This window comes from Cicer arietinum, chromosome 4, assembly GCF_000331145.2.
Source record: "Cicer arietinum cultivar CDC Frontier isolate Library 1 chromosome 4, Cicar.CDCFrontier_v2.0, whole genome shotgun sequence".
In the NCBI taxonomy this organism is placed as follows: domain Eukaryota; kingdom Viridiplantae; phylum Streptophyta; class Magnoliopsida; order Fabales; family Fabaceae; genus Cicer; species Cicer arietinum.
Genome location: NC_021163.2, coordinates 53,988,074 through 54,003,291, shown reverse-complemented (window position 1 = coordinate 54,003,291; position 15,218 = coordinate 53,988,074). Strand labels below are relative to the sequence as shown.

The following is a 15,218-nucleotide window of genomic DNA, read 5'->3' as shown; positions in this document are numbered from 1 at the left end:
TTAAAAGCATGAAAATGCTATCAATAAATTATAGTTTTAAGTTTTTTTGTTAAGTCTTTGTAATAATGTTTTGTTTTATTTTTGTCTATACCACGTAATAATCACCAATTGAATGTTGACATGACACTGAAATTGATTATTTAACATTTCAGTGCTACGTGGTACTAAAATTTCATATAGTATGTTATGTCAACATATCATGTCATCCTAATTAAATGAAAATATGACGATAAAGACTAAAACAAGAGAAATCACGAATTGTAGGGAATGAATTTAAAACTTTACTTCAATGGATTAAAACCAAAAAATAACTGTATTATGGAGACCACGCCATAAATTACACTAAGATTAAATATAGAAAGATTAGATAAAATTTGCATATTTGAGCATGGAGGGAGTATATTGTTAATTAATCACAAGTCAAATAGCATGCAAGATAATTTAATGCCATAAAAAATAGAATATACAAGATAATTATTGATTGTTATTTACAAATAAGGCTACATAAAATTATGTACATATTTCCTTGTGCATCAACTGCATACTTCATACAGAGGAATGCATGGAGTACTTTGATAGATTCCAATGGTGTATATTCTCACCAAATACATCATAAAAAGCAAAATTGGCATCAATGTCAGTCATTTGAACAGACATGAAACCTTGACCATCATAAAAGAATTTCACAACATCAAATTGGCTCTCTTTAATATCTCCCCTCCATGCCTTTGAGCCTGCTCCACTTGTTAAATACAAAAGTTGACTGCATTTTGATTTCAATAGTTATTTTTATAAGAAAAAAAATTTAACTTTTTTCATCATGAAATTGAAAGGTAATATAATGTGAGTGGTTTTTTTTCCCTTACCCGTCTATGCTGCTTATGTGTTGGAGGCAATGGTCATGCCCATTCATGTACACATCAACATGGTTGGCCTGCATATACAAAGAAACATCATAATCACATTCATGACATGACATAATTATATTTTTTTAAGGTGGTACAAATGGATTTGGATTGACTCGTGTGACATTCATGACATGACATAATTATATTTTTTAGGGTGGTACAAATGGATTTGGATTGACTCGTGTGAGCAATTTCACGCAATCGCGTAGTTAATACATTGATTGTTGTTGGATCGAGATCAGACAATCTAGACTTTAATATATATTTTGATTTTCATAAAAACTGATATATAAAATTAAAATTTCAATTATCAAATCTTGATCTAATGACTACTGATGTAACGACTGTGTGAATGGGTCGATTATAATATATATGTATCAAAATCAAAATCAAGTTGAAAGGTGCAAAAATGTTAGCTTGAGGAGGTACCCAAGGCTACTAGGTTTAGGGTATATTTGATAAACTAGATATAATAACATGATTGTCTAACCTTATCTTATTCTACCTATCTACTTAAATTTGAATAATATATATGTATACCTTTAGTATTGGGATGAGATACTTTACAAGCTCTGGACTATCACCATGATGCCCAATACTTCTAATTGCATGGTGACCCACTACAATTTTCCATATTGCATTTGATTTCATCAATGCTGATTCAAATTCCTTATACCATAAATGTAACAAAATCTTAATAAACAAATAAAGAGACAATATGATATAATTTCTAGAATCGACCGCTAATTATATTTGGTACCTTCAAAAGGTTGTTGAGGTAAAATTTCCTAGGAGACACACCTCTCCAATCATAAAAATGTTCGGAAAAGTTGTAATAATCATTTATAAATGGGGTTGTGTCTATGAAGAAAAATTCAGCAACTCCTGGGAAAAGCAAGCAACAAAAAAATAAACATGTTTAAAAATAATGTTTTTTTATAATAGTTATGTATTGATTAATGTAAAATAATTTTACCGATGATGTAAAACAATTTTACACCGTTGTCCAACATGAAAATAATAATGTCATATAAGTATATAATAATCGTTCTTTTAATAAAAAAAATTATCATATACCCTATTTTAACTAGGAATATTGTAAAACTAGTTTCCATGTATTTTTCTTTAATAATTTGTTTTGTAGCATTTTATGAGTAAGAATTGAAAATTGAAAAAATATATTCTATTGTTATTTTTACCTGCATTAAGGATGAATGATCGTTGGCAGAACCATCTATTGTCAATTTTTCTTAGGAGAGGACTTAATTGTGCAGGTACATTACCCCTGTAGTCATGGTTTCCCAAAACTGTACAAGACATTGAGTTAAAACATTTAGTGTATATTTTAATTTAATTTTGTAATGAATAATAGTGATTCTAAAAGGATAAAACTCATTTTGAGTTCTCATATTTATTATCAATTGGTAATATAAAAAAATTACAGTCAATTTATAAATGTAAAAACATTCTTTATATAAAAGTGTGAATCAAATGTGTCTTTGTTCCTCAACTTATTTTCAAGTTTTATTTTGGTCATTTAATTAATTTGCTTTCTATTTCGGTCCTTTAGTGAGATTGATCTTTGAACTGAAATTAATTAAGATATCAAAATGAAACTTTAAAATAAATTAAGGGGCCAAAGAGTAATTTGAAATGATTAGTGAGAAGAGAAAGATTTTAGAAAAATTGAAGCAATTTGAGTTACCTGTGTACCATTTCTTCTGGAGGCTTTTAGCAGTGTAAATTTTGGAAAATGACTTTAGAAAAGCTGGATCATTTACACCCTTTAATCCATTCGTGTAGAAATTGTCTCCGGTGGATACAACAAAATCTATGTCAAGTTTCTCTCCCACCTTTCCCATCTGTTATTTTCATGGTATTAATATTTGAGATCAATAAATACATTTTTAAATAAAATAAAATAAAATAAAGCTATAATAACCAATTCTTCTGTTTTTTTTTTAACACAATTGGTTAAGATTTTTTTTTTTGTGTATAATTGTTTTTTTTTACAAGATATATATAATTAGTTAAGATTTTTAATTTTGAAAAGTTCAGTGATATTTGATTATCTTCAATATAATAATATCAATATTTATTAGTTAAACTAGAAGATGGATGAATCATGACGATGAACCTGAGTGGCAACCCTTGATTGATTATATCTTCCTTTTCTGCCCCAATCTCCAATCACTAAATAACTGACGGATCCATCATGCTTTGGTTGATGTTGGAACCTTTGAAGCTCTGCAAAAATTGGTACCACAAAGTATATGCATAAAATTATTGCTGCTAAATGAAGATGAGATGATGGAGAAGCCATGGTTACTAACAATCATGATTTTGTAAGAATTTAGGTGCTAATGGAGTATTTTAAGAGCTTATTTGAAAGATTAGATAACAATTAATTGAGAGGGCTAAATTAAATTCTTAGATAACTAACCAAAAGTTTTTTGATAGAGAGAGGTTTATGCAATGGGGGTCCAAGTTTCAAGGAAATTACTATTTATGGAATGTAACATATGGGTAATAGTTGAATGAAATTTTGAGGAATAATTAATTTTGGTAAAATAGTTGTGTCCTTAATCTTATTCCCTAGAAACCCTCTCAAACTCACATATAGGGATAAGAGTTTTTTAATTAAACCACCCCAAACTTATTTCAAATTCAATTTCAACAATATCAAATAATTCAGAACAGTTTCATCCAACAGAATTTGTGTATAACACAGCAATGCACAAAGAGTGTCCATTATGAACAGCCACGTTTAATTATCAATTTTACAAGTCTTTAACATAAGTTTAGAATCAAAATATCATTCTTAAAACAACATTCACTTTGAACAACCCACATCTACTCAAGTTTTACAAGCAAAACATCAATTAATAAGACATTATTAATGAATCTCAAGTGTAATATTATAATTACTTATAAAATTACTTTGTAGATTGTGTAAAACTTTTTATACTAAACGTGTATAAAATTAAACTCATCAATTTTCAAAAGCTAATCTTTAATTTTATCTATTTTCAACAGCTCAACCATATTGTTAATGAAGATTTAAGCATTACAACTTGTACTATAATTACAAAAGCTTTTAAGAGTATGAAACTACTACTAGCATTTCCTTATTACATTTTGGCGGGCTTTAATTGAGAAAAATGCTATAAAAGGTATAAATATTTCTTGAGGTATTCAATTGAGATTTTTAAGATTTTTTTAAAGAGACAACAAAATTTGATGGTATTCAATTCTGATTTTTCATAGCTTAAAAATTGTCTCTTGATATTAAAAATTATACGAATTTTGATGGTTCTTTAGTAGAATGGATTTTGTTAAGACTTTTTAGTTGAAAATATATATACAACTCTCGTTCAAAATTCTACTCTTGTTTTCTACTGTTTTTGAATCTCTCTACACATGTCAAGTTTTTATTTTTCTTTCTCATCCTTTACTTGACTTTTGCATCTTACTAGTTGTTTTTACGTTTTAATTCTTTCATATTTTTTATGGTCTTCATGTATTTCTTTTACATTGTTTTTGTTGATATTTTTTTATTTATTTAAATTTTTTGGTTCTTCGTGTATTCCTCACGTTGATGTTTTTGTTAGTTTTTCTTGTTATCATTGATTTTTGTTGATTTTAAGTTAGTATGTTTTTTGTTGAATAAAAAAACTGATTTTGGTTCTTTATGTTTTGTCAAATTAATATTCCTCCCAATTAACATACTTTTTATGTTTTGTCTTGTTAAGTATGTGGTTTGTCGAGTGTTATAATTTAAATAAAAATATTATTTTGTTATGTGTTATAGGATTTAAGGTTTAAGTTTGAGGGTTTGAGGTTATTATTATTATTAGTAGCTAGGGTTTAGAGTTTGAGGTTATTATTTTGATTTTATAGGGATTTTTTTTAGGAACTAAAGGTATTAATTTTTACAATTTGTATTTTAAAATAAACACTAAAACTGAATAACAAAATTATTTCCGCACTAAAGTGTTAAGAATTTTTTTATAGGGGTTAAAAATAATATTTTAGAATTTTATAGGAATTAAAATTTTATTTAACTCTTATGATTTAACCTTTACTATTATTATTATTATTATTATTATTATTATTATTATTATTATTATTATTATTATCCTGCTAATATAGTTTTATTTTAAAATAGTCATTTAATCAAATTTTCAAAAATTGTAAACCGTTAAACCCAAATATAATTAAAACATAACTTTTTTAAACTAAAAATAAACTCCCAACATAATAAAATTATAACTTTTTTTAACCTAAAATTAACTCTAAATGCTTTATTCTTCTTCCCTAAAAAAATATAAAATTAACAACTTCAAAATGATTTCTTTTGAAATTATTGGTTGAGGTTTAAAGCATCAATACTCACACGTTAATTGCAAGATAGCAATATGTATTATATTATTAAAGATATCGAAGATATTAAGATAATATCAGTGGATTTCTTTTGAAATATTGGTTCAACATTTTTTAGTTTTTACTGTTGAGACAAAATATCTCTCAAATGGTTTTAATGATAACAAAATTAATTAAAAGATTATGATTGAGGTTAATGACTAATTTGTGCTTTTGAGTGTATTCATATAAGAAAACAAGTTATTATTCATTAAGGCAGAAAGAAGACAATTCTGAGTTAAATCTGGAGCATGTAAAATGTTGATGATGGCCTCGCGAGTTGATGAATATTCAAATCTGCAGAATACTCATCTTCGCTGAAATGAATTGTTTTATTAAATTAAACAAAGGCAAAACAATATTAAAGAATAAAGTGTTTGATTCTTTAAACAAAGGCAATTAAAGAATAAATAAAGAAAAACTTTTGAAGAGAAGGAGTAAGATGGCAAAAGAAAGGTACGAGAAAGGATTACACTAGGATGGGTCTATGGTCAACACATTTGAAAAAGCAACCCATCATATCATGTGCAAAGGCTACAAGCAGACCTATAGATCATTCTTGTGTGAATTAAAAAATAATATAAAGTCAATCTTCAAAAAGACAACAACAAACAAGCCAAAAGTGAAACTCATCACATGTCTTAAAGAAAGGAAAGAGAAAAGGACTTTACATGAAGCCTTTACAAGCATTGAATAAAGGAGAACCAAAAAGACATCACATGGTCTTACAAGCGTTAAAGAAAGGAAAGAGAAAAGAACATCACATGCCCCAAGTTTCCAGAAAATCTGCAACCTCGTACTTGAGGATGGACTGCATCTGTCCAAGGACAGCTAGATGGCAGTTTCGTAATTATAAGAAAAGACCTTGGGCTTTTTGAATTGATTTTCCAACGGTCATAAGAATCTTGGCATATGAAGTGAACATCATAAGACTTCTATAAAAGGCAGCAAGCTCTTCTTCATCAAAGACACAACACATTGCATTAAAAAGATCAAGGATCTTAAAGCTTTCAAGAAACAACATTCATCCTCTCTTCATACTTTCTACAATCCTACATTAGATCTTTGTAAATCCTTTGAGAAAGTATTAAGAATCAATCACTCTCATATCACATTGTAATTTCCATGTGAGATACACTTGGAAATATTTGAAACCTGATTGTAAGCTTGGTGAAGCTAAAGAATACACAATTTGCAATCATCCTCTGTGAGAGGTTGATCTGTTTGAACATTAGTGAAATCTCACAAGAGTGTGAGGACTGGACATAGCTTTCATTGGGTGAACCAGTATAAAAATTGTGTGTCATTCTCATATTTTGCTCTCACTCTTTAGCTCAGCTCAAATCTGAAAGTTTGAAAAACCCATCCTCGGGTTTGCCATCCTCTGCGAGAGGATAGTTTTAAAAACAATTGAAAATTATTTTTAACACTTCTAGTGATATTTAACTCCATCATTTACCTTATATAATAATCATTTCAAGGTGAAATCCGCTGTGTAAATTTTCTGGTTGACCAGATTTTTTAATTTGTTGACTAGATTCTTGGTGGAACTAGAACTACTAGAAATCGAATTGGAAATGTTAGTCGGAATTGAAAATGATCGGATCTGATAATTGATGAATGAGAATTCAATTCGTTGATAACGGAAACAATTGATTTATCATTTTGAACCAATTCCCAATCACTAGCTTCAATTTCACTTTTTTTCATTTATCAATGCAAAGAACATTGAAGTGAACCGATCGAAAGAAGAAACAAACAAACATTCATTATTTTGTACTAATATTGTATTAGGAACCTTAACCCTAATTTACGTAGAAGTTTAGTTTTTTAAGAAGAAGAATGAAATATATCAGAGAAGAAGAATAAAATATTTGAGTTAATTTTAGGTTTTTATAAGGAATAAGAATGAAAAAGTTAGGTTAATTTTAGGTTAAAAAGATGTTATAATTTAATTATAGTGGTGATTTATTTTTAGGTTACAAAAATTATGTTTTAATTATATTTAAGTTTAACGGTGTTACAGTTTTTGTAACAGAAGTTAAATGGAATGACTATTTTAAAATGAAACTATATTTGTGGGTTACGGACCAAACAAAAAAACTTATGAAGATCAAAATCAACAAAATATTATAATTGCAAAGATCAAATACATAAATGATGAATTACGTGATGTCAATGGGTTACTTAGCAAATAAAGTGTAGAACGGTTTATACTTCATGATTTGAAATTCATGTAAGCTTTTAGCGGGTGGGAGGGTTCAACTCACGATTCTAAACTACTAAGTGATGCTCTGACAAAAAATTAATGGACTTAAATTCCCCGATGTAATTAGGTAATTTTTAAGTAATAATTTTTAATTTAAACTTTTATACTATTTTTTAAAATTAAATATATTGTAACTTTATATGTATATTATTTGTAAATAGGTAACTATTTTCTGGTGGATTTTGAATTTTCTAATCGATGCAAATTTTTAGCTTCATTTCGAGATGTGAGATATCTACAAGATTTTGCAGGTTATGGTAATGATCCACAAAATGAAAAAGAATTGTTCAATCTCCGACATACATCTTTAAGAAATGTCGTCGAGAGTATATTTAGTATATTTTAATCGTAGTTCATAATATTTAAGTCAGCGCCTCCATTTTTATTCAAGACACAAACAAAACTTATATTGACATGTGCAACACTTCATAACTTCCTTCACAAAAAAGGTCGTTGAGTGAATTTCTAGTTGAGCTTGTAGATGTATCTTCATCTCCGATATTACCAATTAACAAATATCATAATTATCAATCTAATATTCAAACCCAAGAACAGGAACGCGGAAATGCTAATTTTGGAGGAGTACTGTACCTACATATGTTTGGATAAATGCTACTTATGAAGACATGAAACTAGAAACTATTTTATTGTTGAAATATTTTACAAATTGTATCAATTTCATTTTTATTTATTCAAACTTTATAATATATATATATATATATATTATATTTTATCATTCAATATTATAAATTCATAAAATATTTTAAAATCTTGTATTACAAATCCATTAAATAGTCTTTTAAAATCTTGAGCGTAAATAATCTTTTAACATCTCAATCTAATACACCCCCAATGAATAACAGTAATTGTCATATTAAAGTCCTATGCATAAATGTTCATTTTTATTGTTCCGTTAAAAAGAACGCCATACAGAGTAAGTGCTAAAGCAAAATCACGTAGTGGAAGAATTACGAAATTTAAATTTTGATTGAAAAATTTCCATAAATTAGAAGTTAATCCAAATTGAGCTAGCAAAAATGAACATCTATTTATGTAAAGAGTTTGGAATTCTCTTAATTGAACATGATCATATAATAATTACACATAGAGAGGAGCCTGGTTAGTGTAATGAACTACTAATAATTAATAATTAATAATCAGTACCTAAGAGATGCAAAAGAAAGTCTTCATAATGTCCTGAAGTGTCTGAACGAACAGCATGTGTTAATGGTTTTCCATATTTACTATAATATGCTGCTTTTATATGTTGCATGTCAATCTCAGTCCTTGTCACAATTATCCTTATTAATCTACTGTCATTAGTTCCAATACCCTTCATTGCTTTCCGTAAAAGCTGCAAATATATATATAGATATATATGCATAAAATACATCATTAACTATAAACCAACTACTCCCTTCAGGCTTATTGAAAAAACAGCAAAAATCTATTTTTTTAATAAAATATAAACAAAAGTAATAATTTTCAAGGTTTGGATTTGTGTTCTTTAGATCACAGGGTAACAAATTTATCGTTGCACTAAGACCGTCCATCAAGAAAAAAATTGATTGTAGTGTGGAATAAAAAATATATTTAAATAAGAAAATAACATTTTAAAAAATAAATTAAAAAAATTATTATTAATTAAAGAGATATTAGTGATTTTTACAATTTTCTCTAAGAAGATTATAACTTCATCTCTTGAGGTTGCATGTTAAACTATTATTAATTAATGAACTGACTTCATCAAAGACAAAAATCAAATAAAATGATGTATCAATACAAATCTTGAGAGTTGTTAAATAGTACTCTCTAAAAAATTCAGTGCTAAAGGTTGACCTTCTAATTTTAAGAGATAATATTTAAATCTTATTGAAAACAGTTTTAAAATGTTTATTAATGTCATTTTTATTAATAATAGTTTTCTCTTCTCCGATTTAAAAAAAAAAAATATTTAATTGCAGTTTTGGTCTCTCTATTTTAATTGAATCGCGAAAATAGTCCTCTTATTTTATTTCTCCACAACTTTGGTCTCCTAAACAGATTTTTAGTCCAAAACTTACTGAAGTTTTATTTTTTTGCGTTTATTTAAGTCACACAATGCCTCAAGATCTCGTGGTGTAACAATTGTACCTGAAATCTATGATCATAAATGGTGTTGTGTGACTTTAAAAAATGTCACTTCATCATATTTTGGACCAAAATTCTGTTTGAAGACCAAAACTGAGGAGAAATAAAATGAGGGGACTACTTTCGTGATTCAACTAAAATAAAGAGATCAAAACTATAATTAAGAAGAAAAAAAAAAGGATCAATGCAAATGATAACATAAAGAAATACCTTTGCAAAGTACATGGAAGAGTTAGTAGCACATCTTAATATGGTCAATAGGCCACTCATAAAAGAGCCAGATGTTTCATTCTTTATTGCCTTTCATAAGAAATAAAAATGAGTTAAATTGTGCAAAAAGAATAAATAAACAACAAAAGAAAGCAAGTGAGTAGTTGTAATTTGCAGGTTTCCAAATTATGAATGACCTTTTCTAGTGAGTTTCCAAATGAAGCATAGTATGCAGAGCTAACTGCAGCTAAATGTGGGCTGCTTCTTTCACTAAAAATCCTTATGAAAGTTTTCTCATCAGTTCCTATTCTCTTCTCCCCTGATTTGTATAGTTTTTTGGCGTCTTCTTCTACTATTACTGGATCCATTTCATGCCCTTCATAACGTGGTGTACTTACATATGCAACCAACAACTATTAAACTATACAACATTAGTATCTACAATTAATTTAATAATGTCAAACTCAAAACATAAATCATATTGCTTTCATTTTAAGTACCTTCTTGTGATCACCACTTGTTTGGTTTTCAATGTCATGTTCAATAGGGGAATGATAAGTTGAGAGGTAAAGTTCTTTCATTCTTCTTAATTGTGATGGTGTACGAGAACATATTATTTCTGTAATAGCTTGATTATCAACAACTGGTGCTGTTAAGGCACTCCTTACTATGATAGCATCTCTTGTTGCTGGATCATGCAGCCAAAGTTTCAGTGCTTTCTGAAAACCATTTATTGGATTACTGAAATTGATATCTCGGTAACACTCACAATTCTGAGTGAAGATTTGTCTTGTGTTCAACATGTGTCGGTATCAGATACTAAAACTAACACATGTGGCCATTTCAATTAATTAATTTTCTCAATTTTTTATTTTATTTTGTGCTTTATAGTATGATACAAAGAATGTTGCCAATATAGGAGAATTCTCCAAAACATTGAAAATGAATTTGTTTACCTTGAGATGACCGTGAAGCTCTGAAGATATTCGTTTGGAAAGTGGTTCAGAATAGGTAGTTTCATACTCTTGTTGAATTAGGCTGCGTTGTTCTGAATTCCTGTGAGCAAGGATTTGAATAACCCTTCTTGTGTCACACCCAAGACCTGTAATAATCTTTTGGTATTCATAAGATTTTCAAACCTTCAGTAAAATAACTAGACTTCAAGTTTTTGTAATCTAAAATGATCAATTTGATGATTACTACTAATTTCAATTTGTATCCTTTCTCTCAAAATGTTCATTGTTCATGCACTATATGTATATTTGTTTTCGCTTTGAATTTTACAAAATTAAAGTAAAATTATGTTAGACTTATGTGATACTTCAAAGATAATATAAAAAATATATTTTATTAAAACTCTAAAATATAATTTATGTTAAAATTAGGGTGACTCATGGTGATCTTGTAGTAACAAAAAAAAATTGCACATAGTTGGAAAACATTAAAATATCAAAATAAGCATGTTGCATGCTTCTTAATTTGCTCATAAAATTCACCACCTTTGAAAGCTTTGTGAAGCTTTTTAGCATCCTCACGAGGGGATGGTAACACTGGAGGTACGGTTAAGGTTGACATTGTTTATCTTGATTCTGTTTTTTTTTTCTTGTTTCTTTGTCAAACAATTAACATTAAAATGTGAAGTTATTATTACAAATTGTGCATCATTATCTGCTAATGGAATTTCTAATAACATCCACAATAAACCCATCTAAGGCTTATTGGAAAACTCAAATTGTCAATTTGCTAATATGGATGTTTTATATGAGCTTAAATTTCGGACACAAAATATGCATTAGCTAATTTTAAATGCAACAATCCACTATTAGTATAATAGAGCAATGGCTCCGAGATGGACATTCCTCTAGAGTTTCGTTTATCCTTTTAATTTTGACTATTGTTTTAAGACTTTAATTTGCATACATAACATTACTATATAAAATATTACATATTATCATATTATGAACATTGGACGATCGTAATTTATTGTCAATGTAAAAACTCTTTATATTAACGGTCTATACAAAGTTTTTATTATTATTTACATATAAGAAATATACATAATTTACTAGTAAAGTTGATTCTAGCAGAAGGAGTTAGACTCCCACAAAATGTTGAAGTTGGGTTCAAATTATCTTCGCTAAAAAAAATACTCACATTTAATTGATGGCACACTTGAAATAAGATTTTCTATGGTGGAATAAACTTATAGGAAAATAAAAATATACATAATTTATTAATGTAGTGTAATTACACTTTTTCATTTGAGGAAATTTTGAATTAGTTTCTCTCGCTAAAAAAATAATATTTTTTCATTCAAATTAATAGAATACAAAAAAAATTCAAAGTCGCTAAAATAAAAAAAATGATGAATATGCGAACAAATTAACAATACTCAGATTAATAGCACAAAACGACAATATACCTACAAATATGACAATATTCAAGTGTCCAAAATACTTATGCCTTCAGATTTGTAACTATTGACGATATCAAAGTCATTAATGATTGAAATTTATAATGAGTAAACAACTACTTTATCAATCTGAATCAAACGAATATCACAATAAGACAAAAAAAACAAAAAAGAATCACACAAAGATGACAAATAAAATAGCATAGTACTTAGTTGACGAAATCATAGAAAATATGAAAAAATAAATAAATTTATGTAAAAACTAATTATTTAGATAAATGGAGAAAAATACTTTGAATGGGTGATTCTATAATTAAAATAGTTTTAAGTCACTCATTTCTAATAGAAGAAGAAGAGAAAAGAACCTAAAGAAAGAAGACACTTTTGCTTAAAACCTCACGCTAGAACTACAATATGTTAAAATGTACATTTTGCCCAAAAAAAAAGAGTTTACTTTTTGATAAAATGAAGCATATAGCCTTTTATTTTTAATAATGTTTTTTATTTAAGTGGGAATATCAATAAAAAATACCCAATTTCATTATTGACTTTGTTAGCCTATACTAATTTAGTCTATCACTTAGTTATACTTTTAAAATAGTCTTTGATTTTTTTCACCGTTGAATTGTTGATTAAAGTAGTTCATTCGTTAATACCAGTTAACTAATAGAGTTAACTCTGGTGAGTTGAAGTTAAGTGTTATGTAAGCAAATCTTGAGGATCTATTTCACATTGTTTAAATTTAAAAAGTTGCCATGTATACTAGCTAATGAAGAGTAAATAGGCAAATTATTCCTTCATACTGTGAACATTAGTTAACTTAATCCCTGAAATTTTTTGATTTGACAAATACATCACTAAAATTAAAATAGTAATAAAAATAGTTTATATTTAAATTTTTATAGTTAGAGATTGTGATGTGACTTGTTAATAAAATATTTGACCTTTCATTTTGATCGCATATCAATGTCATCAAAACGTGAATTAATTTTTCTACGAAATTTAAATCTTTCATGAAATAACTTATCTATAATTAGTCAATGCACAATTACTATTACAATTATACACAAATTTGTCAATGAGATGACAAAATATCATCAACAATTTTTTTTTTTAGAAGATGAAATTGATATGGGTCAATGTGGATAAGCCACATATTCAATTACAATGTCATATCAAAATATCGAATGACAAAAGTTTACAGATAGACTATTTTGTTTCATATTTTACAATTTCAAAGATGTATTTGCCCATTTTTTAAATTTAGGAACTAATTTATCCAACACTTGTAATTTCAATGGCCAATTTTTCTAATCACTGAACTAATGGACAATAATATTAAAGACTAAATTACAATAAATTATATTTTTATACAACATATTATTGAGAAATCTTCTTCAATTTTCTTTCCCTCCTCCATGATGGAGAAGTCTTCTTCTCCAATTTTAATTGATAGGGATTTTTTTTTAGAGTAAAAATATAAAGAAGATAATGAAGATTAAAGAATAAATAGAGAGTGGAAAAACGTGTGAATGAATAAAAAGAGTGAGAGTTTAGAAGAGAGAAAATGTCAAATTGAAAGAAGAGATGAATAAATGTGGAAAAATAAAAAATAAGTAATAAAAAATTAAAAAGTAAAAGAGAGAAGAAAAAAAGAATGGAGAGAAAATTAGTAAAAAGTAGAAATGTAAGAGAAAATTAGTAAAAAGTAGAAATGTAAGTGAATTAAATTTGAATTTGAACTATTTTATAAAAATGCTAAATTACATTCGTGGTCCCTTAACTTAATTTCAGGTAACGTTTTAGTCCTTTATCTTTTTTTTTTCTCCCGATTTAGTCCTTTATTCCTAACAATATCAAATAAAGTATGAAAATATAAGTTTATTTGAATATTTGGGTTACGAATTTGATGAAATTTGTATTATATTGAAGAATATAATTAATTTTATGAGTTTTGATTGAATTTTTTTTTTGAATTTTTGTATAAAAAAGAATAACATTGTTGAAATTTTAAAACATAAAATATCGAATTGTTACTTAAAATTAAAATAAAGGATCAAGTCGGAAAAAAAAAAAAGATAAAGAACTGAAACATTACCTGAAATTAAATTAAAGGACCATATAATTTAGCCTTATAAAAATTAACCTCCTTCTCTTTAGACGTATAGACATCAACTTCTTAAAAAAATTAATTAATTTTTTTATAATTATTTTTATCTTTTATTTATTGTTTGTGTTGGTTTCTTTTTAAGATTCATTTTAATCTGTTATTTTTTTTTTTTTTTTGAATTAGATAAGCATTAACTTTTCTCACATTACATTAAACATGAAATCAAAAATATCACAAAAAATAAAATCAAATACAATGAAAAAAAATATTGACTTAACATTTTTATCCAAGATGGAATAATTAATATCCCAATTGACATAAAAAATCTCAAAATTGTCAACAAAATTTCAAAGTAACAAAGACATTTTAAAGAAAAGTATCAAAGATATAAGGACTATTTGAGGATTTTGAGTGCCACTTGAGACAATAATTATATTGCTTCATACAACCATCATTCAGCATCATTTTTCCACGTGATATTTCGGTACCATGAGAAATGGTTAACATTATTTATTTTATAAAAAGATAAATCACTAAAATAAATTTTAATAAAAATAAAGAATTAAAATTAATATGAAACATTTATAAAAAATAAATGACTTTTATTTTAATTAAATAATAAATATAAAAAGAGATATAGAGATAAAATATTTTCTTAAAATTTACCAAAAAAATTATATTTTTTATACAATTAATTTACCAAAATAATATTTTAATACAAAATTATAATTATTATATATGTAAAAAAAGTTCTTA

The 15,218-nt window shown here is 26.8% G+C and overlaps 2 protein-coding genes across 2 annotated transcripts; both read right to left on the bottom strand.

Annotated features, from left to right (window-relative positions):
• Window positions 1-437: 437 nt before the first annotated feature.
• Window positions 438-3,293, bottom strand: LOC101508310 (purple acid phosphatase 17-like). Its single transcript, XM_004513190.4, has 7 exons — window positions 3,046-3,293; window positions 2,614-2,770; window positions 2,108-2,215; window positions 1,669-1,793; window positions 1,449-1,577; window positions 867-934; window positions 438-763 (listed from the first exon to the last, which is right to left on the bottom strand). The coding sequence occupies exons 1-7, from the start codon at window positions 3,229-3,231 to the stop codon at window positions 547-549; spliced, it is 990 nt and encodes a 329-aa protein (XP_004513247.1). The 5' UTR covers window positions 3,232-3,293; the 3' UTR covers window positions 438-546.
• Window positions 3,294-8,659: 5,366 nt separating this feature from the next.
• LOC101508627 (annexin D5-like) lies at window positions 8,660-11,646 on the bottom strand. Its single transcript, XM_004513191.4, has 6 exons — window positions 11,439-11,646; window positions 10,896-11,041; window positions 10,440-10,658; window positions 10,137-10,352; window positions 9,940-10,029; window positions 8,660-8,953 (listed from the first exon to the last, which is right to left on the bottom strand). Exons 1-6 carry the CDS (start codon window positions 11,512-11,514, stop codon window positions 8,750-8,752), a joined length of 951 nt encoding a protein of 316 aa, XP_004513248.1. The 5' UTR covers window positions 11,515-11,646; the 3' UTR covers window positions 8,660-8,749.
• Window positions 11,647-15,218: the final 3,572 nt, after the last annotated feature.